General features: G+C 45.5%; 1 protein-coding gene across 2 annotated transcripts; it reads right to left on the bottom strand.

The window, feature by feature from the left end:
* Nucleotides 1-267: 267 nt before the first annotated feature.
* Nucleotides 268-13,745, bottom strand: ARF1 (ARF GTPase 1). Of its 2 annotated transcripts, none has more exons than XM_014873711.2 (5): nt 13,704-13,745; nt 4,259-4,438; nt 3,529-3,639; nt 2,844-2,968; nt 268-1,863 (listed from the first exon to the last, which is right to left on the bottom strand). In XM_014873711.2, the coding sequence occupies exons 2-5, from the start codon at nt 4,404-4,406 to the stop codon at nt 1,702-1,704; spliced, it is 546 nt and encodes a 181-aa protein (XP_014729197.1). In that variant the 5' UTR covers nt 4,407-4,438; nt 13,704-13,745; the 3' UTR covers nt 268-1,701. The 2 variants fall into 2 exon arrangements, with proteins under 2 accessions (XP_014729197.1, XP_088034096.1); XM_088177970.1 differs by lacking the exon at nt 13,704-13,745 and adding an exon at nt 13,464-13,622.
* Nucleotides 13,746-16,588: the final 2,843 nt, after the last annotated feature.

The raw sequence follows: 16,588 nt of genomic DNA, 5'->3' as shown, positions 1-16,588 counted from the left end.
GATCAGCAGGATGAACAACCTGCTGGGGGAAGTGATGAGGCTACTCAAGAAGCTCAAGCTGTGTTGCCCCAGAGGCAACAAAGTGACTCCAGTAGAACCCAACAAGCATCACCCATCATTTCACTTGCAGAGTTCTAATCAGGAAGGATACATTTCTTGGAAAACACAGAAGACATCCTCAAATTTTCGTGCAAATCATTATGTGGCAACACAGTGCCAGGATTTGGATCCCCTGAACAAAGATGATACAAACCAACACCATACCAGTGCAAGTTTCATGAAACTTTTTATTCAACAAGTATTTAATTATGATTCTGCCAAGATGATCGAATGAACAGCAAGGCATAAAAAACATGAAATAGTTAAGAGATTTTATTCTAATAGCTTTAATTACAGTGCTTGTTTGTCGAAATGAAAAATGAAAACAAGTATACAAAACAGTTGATTACTAATTGTGTATTGAAAGCAATAACAACACTAAATAAACCAGTTCTGATAGTTCCTCGAGTTAAAGTTTAACAGCTCCAGCTTCTTCAGTGTTTATCAAAATACAAAAGAAAAGTAAAGAGGTCTTTTTTTTATTTTTCTGATGGCAAATCTGAACCTTGCAGTATGAGGGATGCCAAGGGTTTTCACACATATACAGATATGGGATTGTTCCAAAATGGGATTGAATACTTGTAGAGTGGAATGACTCTCCAAACTCTCATGCTTTTTTGTTTTTTTTTCCCTAGACACTATACATAGATGTTTGGTGTTTTTCATGGCAATTCTTACGTTAGGTACAGTACTTTCTGCCTATAGAGCTTAGGACTAGGACAGGCTGTGCTTCCTGTGGAAAGGTTTTGCCTTCTGGAGTGGTTTACGCACAAGAAAAGTACAAAACACTTGTTGACAAATATGACAGGCTAAAAATGTCGACTTCTGGAAATGATTCAAGTTCAATGGAAATGAGAAATCTCACCTGAACCAAAAGTCAGATGTTTAGCATGAGTCTGCAAAGCTCATCTAAACCAGGCCCAGAAAATCTTTTAACGGTTGTGGACAAAGATGAGCACAGACTATGAGCTACAGAAAGAGCCAGAGATCTACTACTTATGATCTGTTCATTAAGCAGATGAAGCTAATTGGGTGTCAGTCATTGCTTCACCCTTTCAAAAGAATCAAGAGTCACCACGTTAGAGCTGGAGCAGCAGAAGCGATGTCAAACGTTTGTGTGTTTTAAGTGTTTTTACTTTTCCTTGTCTGTTTAAAAAAATACAGAATTCAGGTTAAAAACCAACCACCAAAATGGATCTCACAGATCTCACAACCCAACCAAGATCAAATCCAGCTCTACTGCACAAGGACCACTGGCAACCCTTAGGTTATTAACCCACTTAATTCCCTTCCAGGTACTAAACAGTGACTTGATTCTTTACAATAAAAAAGCTGAGTAATATTGCATAGGAGTACCAGAAACTGCCTCATTGGAAACAAAAACTATTTACATTAAATAAGAAACCTAACTGTTTTCAGGCTTGTATTTGCCACATTTACAGCATGATGCAATATATACTGTGACAAAAAAGAAATGAAAACAGCTTCCGGCACTCAATACCACAAAGTAGCACAGTTTGCCACATTAGAGTAAAGCGAAGGGCGAATAGGAGGAAATAAGAGGGAGGGGTGGAAAAAGAGGGAAGAGGAAGGTTTATGGTTTCATTTCTGGTTTCGGAGCTGATTGGACAACCAGTCCAGTCCTTCATAGAGACCGTCTCCACTAGTGGCACAGGTTGCCTGGATGTACCAGTTCCTGTGACGAAGAGAATGCAGTCCAAGTTTGTCTGTGATTTCTGCTGCATTCATGGCGTTCGGCAGGTCCTGAGGGAAGCAACAACAGTCAATCCCCACTCTTTTCATCACGAGCTTTAGAGGCATTACAAGACAGTTAGGAGATCTCAGAATGTCTCTTTCAGAAAACCCCAGGGGATTACTTTGATATTCAAGCTATTTCCCCAACACTGACAAAAGCCTCAAAAGTTTAACAAACCAATCTAAATCAGCATTATGGAATATTTCATAGGGAAGCCAGACAGCTGATGCCTGGATCCAGTCATTTCCCCAGTGCTGACAGTGCTCACAATTCCAAGTCAGAATCCTCCTGAGTGGAAACATTCTGTGACTGCAGTTATGATTTAAGATCAACTCTTATCACCCAGTACTATTCTGCTGAGCACAGCCTCTTCAGAGCCCACCTTTCCTGCTCCTGGCCATGACTTATGGCATCTTCCCCCTTCCCAACTGAGGCCGTGCAATCAGTGGAGCAGGATGTTATTCCCTCTTTACATTTCCTGGTCACATTTCAGGCCCTTGACATTTAGGGTTAAGTTGCCAAGACCTCTACAAGCAATAAAAGGCAGAAGAACTCTCGGCAAACTCTGAGGCCTGGGAGTGCCCAGCTCACAAGTCAACACAAGCACATTAAAACACCAGTGCTCCACCAACACCAGCAGCGCCCTCAAACACCTGAAATGAGGAATTCAGGGAGGTTCTGGCATTCCAGCACTCCTCTCTGGAGGAAGTCTGGGCAGGTGCTGTAATTGAGCCATGTCAACCTTAAAAATCAAACTAGTTTTCACTAAAACTAAAAATCTCTTAGCCAAGACTGTTTAGAAGGCTGCTCCTTTCAGATGAGAATTTAATCCATGTTTTTCTCCCTTCAACATACCTCAACGGCCATTTACTCTGAGTTTGCTTATCATTACACTGAAAATATGGAAATCAAGGTCAAGATCTGCCACTCACAAGGATGTTGGAAGTTTTCAAGGGTTCTGACAGACAGACACCTTTCTTGGGCATACCTGTTTGTTAGCAAACACTAATAGAACAGCATCTCTGAGCTCATCTTCTGCCAACATTCTCATAAGCTCTTCTCTGGCCTCATTCACACGTTCTCTGTCATTGCTGTCAACCACAAAAATCAGACCTAGAAATAAGCAAACAAGAATAAACGTAACCTTGAAGTCTCATGTCTGAGAGAAAGTCTGTTGTTGCTGAAAGCTGGTGAAAACTGGTGATGGTTTGCCTTTGTTTCTGCAACTTGGGTACTTTGTCTACACAACCACTTGGCATTTTCCAGGGAGCAGCAGCTCCTGAAATGCTGTGACAGGACTCAAAGACACACACGAAAAAGGCCCAGCAGTGACAGAAGTGACAAACCCTCAGTTCATGGGGCTGCAGAGCTTTCAGTGAAGACTCTGCTTTGAAGTGAGGGCAGAGTTGTGATGCTGACAGAAGAAAAACAAACTCCTGAACTGGCTCTGAGTCAGAAGGACAAGGAAGACTGGTTTCTGGAATTCTTCCCATCCTTCTTTGAACCTGCAGTGGCTTAAGAGAAAAGCCAGAGCAGCACACAAACACACCCTTTTATAATAATAATAATAAATATTTCCACTCCCCTCCAAGAAATTTGCTAAATTAACTTTGTGAAGAGTCAAAAAACTCTCTTAGATTCTGGGAAGCTGGGAATCAGGTGAGTGCACTCACCTTGTGTGTTCTGGAAGTAGTGGCGCCAGAGGGGTCTGATCTTGTCCTGACCGCCCACGTCCCACACTGTGAAGCTGATGTTCTTGTATTCTACCGTTTCCACATTGAAACCTAAAACAAAAGAGATTGTGGCATAAATCTCACTTAAACATAACTGGCCTGTTGTATTTAGCAAGTCACACTCAAAGACTGTCATCATTAAAAAAAGTTCAATTAAAATTGGAATTTAAACCAGAATCCTGCACTGAAGCTCTCGAAGCAAACAAGGGTTGTCCTGTTCCCACCATCATCCCAGTGAACAAATCTAACTGCTACCTGAGCAGCTACAAAAACAAACTATGTTGTCTAAAAAAATATCCCAAATAAGCAAAAAACCCACCCTAACCTCCCCTGGGCTTTAAGAACTGCAAGTCTCAATACCTGCCAATAAAAAAAGGGGAAAAAAAAACAATCTCTTTTTTTTTTCAGAGGGTGAACCCTCATGACCAACATGATACCACAACATCCTGGGAGACAAATTGCCTTTCTGTGGCTCACAAAGGCTCATTACACAAGTGACTGATTGAGGAGTGATGAGAAAATAGTCACAATCTCCTCCCATGACAGAACATCTGGCTGTGCCACCTTCACACCACAACTTTAGCAAGTGTTTGTTCTGACAGACAAGTCACTTAAATCAGCTGGGACCCAAATCTCAAAGCCACCAGTTAGAGAAACATAAAACTCTTACCTATAGTAGGAATAGTAGTTACTATTTCACCAAGTTTAAGTTTGTACAAAATAGTTGTCTTTCCTGCAGCATCCAGGCCAACCATTAGAATACGCATTTCTTTTTTGCCAAAAAGGCCTTTGAAGAGGTTAGCAAAAATATTTCCCATGGTTGAGATATGTTCTCACTGGCCACTGAAGTCTAAAGGAAAAAAGATCAGAGTATCACTCATGAGTAACCAACAGCAGTGTTCTGACCACGACATTAAAAACCTCAAAAAAACAAAGTAAGAAAACCCCCAAAAAAACAAAGTAAGAGATAATGTGAATTATTTATAGATACCCCAGCACCACTGAACATTTTCCCCCCACTGAAGCAACACAAAGATGAACAGATGTACCAAAACTCGGTGCTCATGAAATGACTCAGCTTTAAGTGCCTGAAATGCTTCAAGTATTCTTTCAGAGATTTTAGCATTAATTGCTGCTCTCAAACTTTTGCTTGCAAAATTCATACAGCTGACCACTTCAGGTACTGTGCTCCCCACTGTCATGGGATCATTTATCTGCAGAAAAGTGTCACCATAAAACAAACTTTTCCCAATTGACCTGCAGATGATAAGTTTTTGCCTAGCACAGCAATAGCTGGTCCTTTTTGGGAGGAAACTCTGAATACAGCTTAGATTTTCTCCTACTCAGAAATTTCCTTCCTCTCCATCCCCAAGGAAATGGTCTGTGAACAGCACATAAACACAGAGCAGTTACTTTCATTAACAGCTGAGGGAAACCTTCTGTAGGAAGTAAATCCACATTTAATCAAACTTAACTATGGAGAATTAACAGCCACATTAAAAGAGCAGGTTCAGAGATGAGCACTTCCTTCACAGCCAACACTCCTGCCTGGATGATTAAAGTGATTAACGTCAGCAGGAGCTTCCTGTTTAGGAACTGCAGAAGCTGCCTCTGCACTCCAGCCTCAGACACTTCCCTGTGCCCTTGGGACCTGACCCATCCCAGCACAAACTCCCCCCCTTCCCAAACTTATTCCTGCACAGTTTACAGCAGGATTGAAACTCCCATGAGAACTATTGCTGTGCTCACACAAGGCATGAGAAAGCAGCCTGGAGCTTCACAGACACACTGCAGGATGACAGGGACAATTCACACCCTCCCTGATGCTGGCTCTAGAAGCTCTCAGGTGCCAGCTTAAGAAGAGACAGAGCCCAACTGAAAATTCAAATTTCAGATGAGATGCACAAACAGCCAATACATTCAAAGCATGAGTTTCCTGTAAACCAAATCAAATTTAAAGCATAACACGAAGCTTGAATCGTCTCTAGAAATATTCTGTATTTCACGATGAAGCTGTAAGCGAAGCAAAACTCTCCCTTAGAGAAAGACTTTACAGAGTATCTATTTAAGAACATTAAAGCAAGATTTGGATTGAAAAACACACCACAGCACAAAAGCCTTTTCCCTCTCTGTTTAGTGACGTCCGAATCGTGTCTGATACCTGTTCCCCACCCTGCACTGGGAAAGGGCTGAGCAGTCCTGTCCTCTTCAGGAAGCTTTGCTGGATACAATTTTGAACCCAAAAGTCAAACTCTGTAACATTAACCAAACCACGTGTCTAAGCACCCACAGCTCCACAGGGAAGTTCAGAGTCCACTCCAGAGTTCCTGAAGGACGTCAATCTCCACATACCAACTTGCTGAAGCAACTCGAGCCAAAGATTCATTTATTTTATATGACTGAAGCTTTAAAACTGAACTCCTCTACAAACCAGACTGGGCAGCCTGGGGATTAAAACCAAAGGGGAGGTTAAAACTTCTATTATTCCACCATTTCCTTTTGTGTTTCTGCAGCGTGACCATGGATATTCCACTCCCACTGGAATATACGAAGGCTATATAAACAGGAAGGTTAATTAGGCAGCAGAGAAAACAGTTTTGCTGCAGTCCCCATTTCTCCACAGCAGGAAATCTCCCATCCCAGCCCACAGCAAAGCTCTCACCAGGCTGGAGGGCAGCGAGGCTGTAAAGCTTCCCTTTGTCTGGCTGCTCATGCCACCTCTATCTCCTGCTTCATCTGGAAAGCAGCAGTCGGGGCTGAACTGTGACCTCTCACCAGAGCTCACAGAAAGGGACTGCAGGAACTTTTGCAGCAAGAGAACCTTAGAAGCCTGCACAAAGAATGCCTTTCTTTGGTTTGCACACATTTCAAAGCTTAAGAGGTTATCAAACGCTCAGACTGATCACAGTAATTAGGTAAAAGAGCAAAAATCCTATCATTTACATCCGTGACATCTTTCCACACACTGGAGAAGTTACAGGCTGCTGAAGAAGTTGCTTGTACTTGGCACTAACAGCAGTGAATCCCGTTAGATCCTTGTTTTCCTGGCAGCTATTTCCAGGTCAAGCCTGCCCTTCGCCATTGAAGCTGCTTTTATACCACCCCCCATCCCTATTTTTACTTTTTGTGAAGAATAAGAAGTTAAGATCCATTTAAGCACTCGGTTGCCATTTCCCTCTTGTTCTCTTCCACACTGCTCCTATCCAAACCCATTCTGTAACTTTATTTGGTACTTCAGGGTAGGTGGCATTACAAAAAGTCACATTTATTTTTACAGGCAGCACAGTATAGTTTACAGCCCACTCCTGAAAGAAAAGTGTGTTTACAAGTTGACTAAAAAGTAGCTGAATCCTTGCTGTGTAAAAGAAAAGCAAACCAGGAGAAATCCATCTGCAGAACTCCCACAAACTGTTTTGTTTCCCATCAGGGTTTTGTTGGATGGGACTGGGACAAGGTCCCTGTCCTCCCCATGGGTGGGACCAGAAATTATTCACGTTCATCTCTTCCCACAGGGAAGGAACTCACACTCCATGGTTTGTACTTCACACTCCTCTCTCTCTCCCTGCCCTGCCACAGGAACTGCCTGGAAGGGCCCGAGCTGCTTCCCAGGCCTGGCTGCCTGTGTTAATACAGCTCAGCTGAGGGATCACGGGACTGCTCCCTCTGCACTCCCAGCACTGAGCTTTAATTCCACCCCAGCCCATTACTTGCACCGTGAGTCTGAAAAGTCTTTTGATTTCCTCGTATAGTAAATTAAACAAAACCTTCTGTTGTTTTTCAGGCATCATCACCCCTTGCAATGTACATCCTGACTCACCAGTATCTGATCTGTATTCCTTACTGAAGTTTAACTTCCTCCTTCCCTCCACCCAAATGTTGTCTGTAATTGCTACACCGTTTCAGGAGCACAAATTGGACAAAATTCCTGAAAACATAAAAGACTACGGCTTGTGAGCTGCTTGTAGTGCTCGAGCACATCTTCAAAAGAGGGATGCATCAGGCTAAGTGGGAAGATTTGAGTATGAAAGGCAACGATTTGAATAAACAGCACAGATTATTTTTGCAGAGCTCAGTGTGTATTTTCCCTCAGCATAACTCCAGCTTCTGGAAACGGCAGCTCAGCACCCCTGAGCAGACCCTGATCACCCCAGCACTGTCTGTCTGTCTGTCCCTGCCCATGGAAGCCCTACAGCACTTGAACACACTGCACTAAAAACCCGTCAGGCAGGCTCGGCTAAGATAATGTGCCATTGGTAAACAGCAGCGCTGACGTTTGATGGGGAAGTTACAGTTTCGTTTCATGAAACAAAAGTATTTTCAGCCTCCTGTTTTCTAGTAAATGATACATTCAGATAAGCCATTAGGAGAACAGGCAGCCTTTTGCAGAGAGGCTCGGAGTGAGGAGTTAAAAATGAATGAGTGTCTGCAATAGCAGCAGCCCGGTGGTTGTTAAAGTGATACGGCCCATGAGGAAGAAGCAGAATCTGCTTTTATTAATTGTAGGTGGTTAGAATAAGAGCTCTGAGGAATATCTCAGGGCCAAAGAGCACTGAACACTTAATCATCCTGCAGTATTTTCTATTTAAACGTGTATTAATGCATTTGAATGTCATTTCATTCAGGCTGTTTATATCATGAGAAGCCAAATTTGCTGCTTGATCTCCAAACTCCTTGGGTGAGCTTGGTTAAGAACCCCACGGATGTATGACCAGAAGGGTGTGCAGGCCATCAAAGAGAGCATAACACACCTTGAAATTCCCACAGGCCCTCAGTTTTACACCTCTGGGAAAGTTCTCTTTGACCACATAGCAATTAAATTCCCCTGAAACAGGAGTTGTGTTTCATTTAGCTTTACACCATTTCTTTAAACATACCAGAGATAAAATGAGAGGCCAAGGCAGAAGATGCCATATGCATTATTTAGTCTGCATTTCTTTATACTGCAGTATAGATACACATTTATTTCACTTTTATGGACCAGCACTTACCACATAAGGCTCCCACAGTGAAAAAATAACGCACCAAACTCTGCAAGTGTTACAATCAAACTTGCTGGGCCTGTAATTTTGGCAATCTGAAAATCCCAGCATCCATGAATACTGCAGGGGGCTGGAACCAGAGGAGCTTTAAGGCCCCTTCCAACCCAAACCATTCTAGGATTTTATGGTTCTGTGACAAGATCAGTCACAAAAAGTTGAAGCACAGCAGGCTGGGATAGAGGAACAGAGGGCATTTGCTGTCCCTGGGAGATGTTCCTCTCCCTGGGATGTTCCTATATTTTAAATGCCTGTTTCAAGGAGAGATAAACACGGTGCCACTACCAAAGACACACTGAGCTACACGGCTACAATCAGCCAAAATATTCAAGCACAGGTAAAACCCACAACAGCTGCAGGTTAACCAAAAAAGCTCCTTCCTGCACCTTGGGCCATTTGCTGGGGCACCTTGGCAAGTAAAACTGGTAAAACTATCAAAATTCCATCTCCATTTAAAGGAAAAATCTACTTGATATTGGCCTGAGCTTTAACTCCATGTCTAAAATAATTAGAAACCCCTCAAATCTGTAATTCCTAACCCGGTATTAACATACTGGTTCTATCAGTCACAGGGGAACAAAAATGGATCAATTTGTTATTTACCAGAAATATTGATTTGAAATTCAGCCAGTTATCACTAGTTGGCCTGGACCATTCTATCTCATTTACAGCATTCTAGAATGTTTTAAATTAAATTAACAAGAGAAGCAAAATAGTCACATAAGAGATCACCAAACCAACGTGCAAATAAGAGGTGAGAAAGCATTATGTAAAAAACCCATTCAACTCCAACAGCTGTTACTGGTGTAACAAGCAAGAACAACTGGCAAATAATTTCAAGTGCAAATGTAACCCTACAGCTTGTTCTTAACAATATAAAGTGCGGTTTAAAGGAGAAAGTGAGAAGAGATCCAACAAGAATAGAACACTGCTAAAATTCAGGATTAATCTACAGCCCCAGTGTTTCACACCTCCACTCAGCAGGGAACAGTACTGATGTGTTCTCTTGAACTCGAAATAATTTTTTTACAGATTAAAGTGTTTTGTTACAGCAAATTTTGGAAACACCTCTTTATATATGGCAGGGTGGCCCAATACACTATTCCAGTACAGTTACATTCAACTATTTTTAGAAACTGTTTACTGGCCTTCCACATCTGCTAACCTGAGAGATGACAATTCATCAACCCAAATCCTTTAACTTTGGGGCTTTAAGACTAAAATTTAGCTCAGGTGATTTTGATTTGTGTTCCTTTAGACCGTATCAATATCAGTAGCATGGATTACGTGTAAAATGCAGGAGCAGCCAACAGGCAGGCTGAGCCCTTTGTTCACCAGGTGATTCATTATCCTGCACAAACAGCACTGTAATAAAGGCCATGGCAACATCATCTTCCCTGAGCTCTTCATTAATATTAAGTCCTAACTCCTTTATCATTTTAACCATTAGAACCAGGAGTCTTAACTGCGTGGAGATCGACACTGAGCGCTGCAACCATTTCCCCCCATTCACACTGGGGGTGCTTCTGTCAAGCTTGGGGTCCTGAAGGATCATTACCTGGTTATTTGAGGGAAAAGGCAGCAGCACTGAAATCAAAGTTAAAGATACATAACTGTGCTGGCATCTAAATAGGAACTGTTGCTCATCTAAGAAAGGTTCCAAAAGCACTGTGCATGTCCAAGGCACGTGGAGGACAGGCCAAGCACAGGTGAGACACCAGGTGAAAGGAAATCTCCTTGTCCAGCACCTTTGTTTAACCCGAGGAGGTTGAACACCCCATACCTTACTCAGACAGGACATTTCCCACATGCTGGAACATTCTCTTGAGAGCACTGGGCTTGGAGTGGCAGAAAACAGAAAACAGTTTCACTTAGAAGATCAAAACAAGGACAAAAGAGGGAAAATTTCCTTTGGGGTCATGCCTATTTCCCAGACATGAGAACAACTCATTCCTAAAACAATGGCCAAAATAAAAAGAGTCAGTATCAAGGTTGCTTGACTTGATACTCAAATCCCAAATCAGAATTATTCCCTTATTCTCATCTTCAAGCAGGGAAAGCAAACTGCTGCTGTTTCACAATAAAATCTCCAACTATTTTTAAGATTTATATACTACCATAAATACAGAAGCACACAAACCAACCTAGAGGAGAAACAGGTATCTGGTCTGAAAAATATCTTATTTAAGGGACAGGCAGACAGGTAAAAAGCACAGAGGGACTTGCATCCATGCCCTTCCCTGCTCAGGAAATATTGTGGTGCCAATAATGCAGCTGTGAACCCCAAGAATGGCCTGTGACTTTCTGCTCACCAGTTCAGCACTGGGTACACTGGTGTGAGAACTGGTGGGTACAAAGAATTTATTTTCAGATAAGAGGTGCACAGTTGGGGTGTTTTTTTATTTTTGAGGCTGAATTGTTCCCGAGTTCAAAATCTTCAATTTTAAGCCAAATATCCTGTTATTCATTCCCAGGAACTGGGCACTAAGTCAACATTTACACTCCTAGAAGAAATGGCAAGAACTCACACGAGAGCTCCATCCAGCAATGAAATTGGCTTTTGGTTTGGGGAAATGTCAAGGCAGAGCCTCTGAGTTGTGAGGTACCAGAGCAGTGGGTGAACAAGAGCTGTGTTAGACACGAGTTTTATTAGAACTGAAACATCAGCAAAAGCTCCACCACAGCCCCTCCGACGTTTGTGTGTGTTAAAAATAAGGAATAAAAACGGATACTCGCAAGCAGAAAGAAAAAAATGCTGAATTACACAGAAAAAACAGCTGCTGTAGTAGGAAGCTGATTCTGAACTTCTTTACTCATCAGTTAAAGAAAGGGAATGGCTGAGGATGGCACCAGCTCTAACACAAGCTCTGTAGCATTCCAGGAGGAGAACTTCCAAGAGATTTCTAAAAAAAGAATCAGAACTATTCCTTTTCAGATAAAGTTAGCTCACGTTCACCAAACTTATCCACTGCAAAGCAAGCTGAATGCTTGGGAAGGCTGTTGAAATCTGTAAGAATTCTTGCTGGAAAGCCCATCTTTAAAAATAGGAGGTTGTTTTAGAAGTAAAAGCTTCTGGGATATGTAAAGGTGGTTCTTTAAATTTCACCACTGCCATTTCAGCTGGGATCCTGGGCTGTGAGCTTTTCTTCCTTCCATCAATTCATGTCATCAATGGCTTAGCTGATAATTATCTGTGTAAATGTTCCTGCTTAAAGCAGCTGGAGCACAACACAGTTTGGTGAATTCCCAGGAGCAGAATCCAGCCCCTACTCCCACACACGCTTGGTTTGCCTTGAAAAGCTGTGCCGGGTCCTCCCCCCACCTTGGTCAGCATGACTAACACTCACAGGGAACTCGGTGCACGAGCTCGGCTCCTGCCAGGCCCTTCCACATTCCAACTATTTCACAACCTGGGGAATGTTCGGGGAAACCAATCTGAGATCCTTGGACCATTTACACCGAGGGGGTTTGACTTGTGACAGGATTTGCATCACAAACACGAAGCTGTTCCGAGGGGAGGGCGGCTCTGCTCGAGCCATTTTAATTCCCGATGCTCCACCACGGGAAGCACCAACAAAATTGGCAAAGCTGTGGAATTTGAGTGCTGGAGGTTCAATTGAGGTGAGTTTCCTCGCCCTTTCACCCAATGCAATTATTCCAACAGAGAAAGCAGCCCAACAGGGCTCTCCAGCACTGCAGACATGTTTGTGGCAGAGAAAATCAGTGGCATCAAACCAACCCTAAAAACTTTCTTTTCAGAAAATTCTTTTATCCATAAAGCTGTACCCCTATTTTATTCCATTATAAACCCCATGAATAAAAGCAAAATAGCAATCCTCCACTTCAGCCACACTTCCTTTTTTCCCCCCCAGAAGCGCTCCAAATCAGCAGCAAAAATAGCAATAAAGATATTGCTGAATGACCTTGGAGAAATCCACTTTGCCTTGGTTTCTCCGCCTGGAAAATAAGGTTAATGGAATACCCTGCAAAGGGGTGCTGCGAGCCTCGCAAGACAAAGCTCGAAGTATTAAATAAATACCTGGAATTTTCGTTATTGACAAAGCTACAATTTCAACACCAGACCTCTGGTCACGACTCTAATCAACCTGTGGAATTTGCTTTGGCAGGAGCAGAGCGGCAAAGCCACAAGGTCAATGTCAAACGCGACAACATTTGGGGCAGTTTTATGGCCCTGGCAGAGTTTTGGTCTCGCTCTGTTGGGGCAGAGCTGGGCTATCACCTCATCACAGCGAGGTTTATCAGCCCCAAAGTATCACGTTCACCTCGCACAGAGGCAGGATGGAGTATTTTCAGACAGAATATAATATCCTCCCACCGGGAGCTGCCCCGCCAAGGAAAGCTGATCTCCCACACCACCAAAGCCCAGCCGATGGATGGCAAACAAGAGTTGTTTGCTCCAGGATAAAGCTCAACTCCTCAGACCAGCAAAAAAACACCAACTCAGCAGCCAAGGGCTTACACAGAAACAACCTCTGCCCCACGAGCTTCACCCGAGCCTAGTTTCCCCCACCAGACGTGGATTTTCGGGGGGAGAGGAGAAGGAGGAAATGTCTGTCCTTCCTCGGAGCCGGCCACGGGCGGGGCAGAGGCCGGAATGAGCGAGTTTGGGGAAGGGAGGACAAGCCCATCCCGTCTAATGCCATCGCTAGAGGGAGCGGAGAGGGGCCTCGAGCAGCTGCTGGCGAGCTGGAGCGATTCCCCTTTCCCAGCCCTGCCTATCCCACCCCATCCCACCCACAAGCAGGGAAGGGAAAGGCCCGAACCCCCCACCGCCCCTAAATCGTGGAGAGGGGGGACAGATGGGGCAGCGCTACTCACGGAGGCCTCTAGTTCTGCGAGGGAAAAGGAACGAGTAGGGATAAGATGGAGCGAGAAGGAATTGAAAGGAATGAGAAGGGAAAAGGAGGAAAGAACAGCCCGGCCCCGCTTCCTCAGCGCCCGCCACCGCCTCCCCTTAGCGCCAAGGCCGCGGGATGCGGACGGGGGCGCGGCGCGGCGGGCTGGGGGAGGACAAAAAAGGCTCGAAAGGAGGGAAGAAGAAGGCGTCGGCAAACCCACCGGCGTCGTCGGGAGGCGCGGGCCGTGGGTCTGGCTGCGCTCGGAGGGTCCCGCTCGGAGCCCGCTCGCCCCGGCCGCGATCCGCCCTGGAGCACAAGATGGCGGCGCGATGCGGCCACGTCAGTGCCCGCCCCGCGCGAGGCACCACGGGCAAGCGAGGAGGGAGCAGGGGGCGTGGCCTGCGCGGAGGGGGCGTGGCCAAGGCGGGCTGCGGCAGGGCCGGATTGCGCTGGGGGCGTGGCCTAAAGACGCAGTGGGCGTGGCTATTGCGGGAGCGACAGCTCTGCGGGGATGGGGGCGTGGTCTGAGCTGAGTGGGCGTGGTCACGGCGGGAGCAGCAGCTCCGGGAAGGCTCGGGGGCGTGGCCAAGCCTCAGGCCACGCCCACTGGCGGACGCGGAGCGCGGCGTGCGCGGGGCCGGGATCCCCCGGGATTGCGGGAATGGGATGGAATGGGATGGAATGGGGCGGAATGGGGCGGAATGGGGCTCGTGGGGACCGTGCCTGCCCTTCCTGCACGGCTCCCCTTCACTGCACTGTGTCTTCCCCTTTCCCTGCGCTCTTCTCACTTCCCTGCACCAGTCCTCCCTTTTCCCTGCCCCGTTCCCCTTCCCCTGTATCATTCCCCTTTTCCTGCATAATTCCTCTTTCCCTGCAGCGTTCCTTCGCCTTCCCTGCATCATTCCTTCCTTTTCTTTGTACCTTTCCTCCCCTTTCACTGCACCGGTCCCACTTTCCCTGCCCTGTTCCCCTTTCCCTGCCCCTTCTCTGCGCCGTTTCTTCCCTCTTCCCTACACTGTCGCCCCCCCTCCCTTCATCGTTCCTGCTTTCCCTGCCCCGTTCCTCTTTCCCTGTATCATTCCTTCACCTTCTCTGCACCATTCCTTCCTTTTCCTTGCACCATTCCTCCTCCTTTCCCTGTACCAGTCCCCCTGTCCGTGCACCGTTCTCCTTTTCCCGCTTTCTTATCATTTCCCTGCACCATTCCCCTTTCCCAGAAATATCGGAAATATTCCCCCTTCCCTGCAGCATTCCTTTACCTTCTCTGCACCATTCCTTCCCTCTTCCCTGCACTGTTCCCCCCTTCCCTTCATCGTTCCCCCTTTCCCTGCTCTGTTCTTTTCCCCTTCCCTACACCTCTCCCCCGTTCCCTGCTCTGTTGCTTTTCCCTGCATCATTCCCCATTTCCCTGCACCGTTCCATCACCTTCCCTGCACCAATCCTTCCCCTTTTCCTGCACCATCCCCCATTCCCAAAGCAGCCAGCAATCCGCTCTGAGCTCTCACACCCTGGGTGCTGCTCCAGCCTCTCTGTGCCTCAGTTTCCCCATCCAGGGAAAAATCCTTTTAATTTTTTTTTTTTGTTTTTTTACCTAAGCAATTAGTTTTCACCATTTAAACTAATATTAATTCATTTTACCTTATACAGGATTGAGGGAACAGATCAGCACAGCAGTGTCTTAACTCCACATGGTTTCAAAACTCAAGAGGTGTAGAATTAACTGTGCACAATAAATTTAGGCTTATCTCCTTTCTGTTTTGGGTTAGCTTTGAGATAAATCGAGGTCATCTGCTGTCCTAGGCTAAATACTAAATACTTCCTTTGTTAAAGACAGGACGAGAAGTTTTGAAACACAGCAGGAAGCCACCAAAACTCCTTATTTCCAGATTTCCCCTTGATGTTCATAGGAAATGAATACCTCGAAGACCTCCATCCCCTGTCAAACGGGGTTGAAATCACCCAGCATTACACAGAGAACACAGACAGGCAGATGGGCGTGAGCCCAAAAGCTTCTTTTCCTAAAAAAAAAATGGGTCACACGCAAGAGAGATGGCAGCAACAGGGCTGAGAAGTGCCAGGAGGGAGCCTGGGCAGCAGGCAAGATCATCCCTGTGCTTCTTCTAGGGAGGCACCACCCCCATGCAGAGCAGGTATAAATTAATATTATTATTTTGCTTAAGAAAGATCCTAAATTGCATTAAATCTCCCCAGACAGTCACTCAGCAGCAGCAGCAGCACTGATGGGCTAATAAAGTGATGGCAAAGACACGCTGAGAAATCAAATTAATCCTGTTTTCCTGCACTGTGGAAGCTGACCTGGCTGAAATGGGGGGGTTTCAGGAGGAGGAAAACTGTTCCAGGGGACAGATTGTTGCCCACCTCGATGCCCAGAGCTACCACTGGGATCACAGATGTCCCTGTCCCTTCGGTGCTGCCCTGGCTTTGTGACTTGTTTGGGACACAACAGCCTCCAGGACCTGCTTTAAGAGAGACTGAGTTGAACCAAAAATACCAGATGAGATTTGAGGAGAATAAGGAGACTTTGCACTTGCTCAGGGCTTCTGGGGAGAATCTGCCTCTGTCCTTGCTGGGTATTTTGGGAGAGCCCTGGGCCAGGAGCTGAACTGGGAGGCTCCGTGTGTCCGTGATAGGAGTCAGCAGCAAAATCTTTAACAAATTTCTCCCCATCCCCAAAATCCCCTCCTAGCCACAGCTGAGCTGAGCAGCCCTTGTTTCACAGCCCTGTCTCCATGCCCGGGTGGTGAACCAGATCAGAGCTGCTCTGAGTTAAAAATAACCCTTCTCTCCTTTTCCTTTTCCTTTTTTTTTTTTTTTTTTTTTTTTGCTTTATTTTTAACCCAGAGCAACTCCTCATTTTAGCTCACTCAGGGGAGAAGATGCTCAACCCCACCACCCCATCGGGGTGAAAATCCAGCTGGTGGAGGTGCAGAGCAAGTCAGAGGAGGTTATTTCATGACCATCACCCGTGACACATCACCAGTGAGATCTGATTTCATTATTATCACCCTGTGCAGACCCAAGTGGACGCTGAGCTCGGGGCCCCGTGTCCATCTGATTCATTCCCGAGGCTGCTGTGATGCAACT

The sequence above is a fragment of the Sturnus vulgaris genome, chromosome 1 (assembly GCF_052056855.1).
Source record: "Sturnus vulgaris isolate bStuVul1 chromosome 1, bStuVul1.hap1, whole genome shotgun sequence".
In the NCBI taxonomy this organism is placed as follows: Eukaryota; Metazoa; Chordata; class Aves; order Passeriformes; family Sturnidae; genus Sturnus; species Sturnus vulgaris.
This window is presented reverse-complemented; position numbering and strand designations above follow the sequence as displayed.

Excerpts from the sequence above, each read along its gene's own strand:
- ARF1 (XM_014873711.2), bottom strand. The coding sequence starts at position 4,406 with ATGGGAAATATTTTTGCTAACCTCTTCAAAGGCCTTTTTGGCAAAAAA. Across the intron at positions 2,969-3,528 it reads CTACTTCCAGAACACACAAG|GTCTGATTTTTGTGGTTGAC; the intron begins GTGAGTGCACTC and ends GCTTATTTCTAG. Across the intron at positions 1,864-2,843 it reads TAGTGTTTGCTAACAAACAG|GACCTGCCGAACGCCATGAA; the intron begins GTATGCCCAAGA and ends TGCTTCCCTCAG.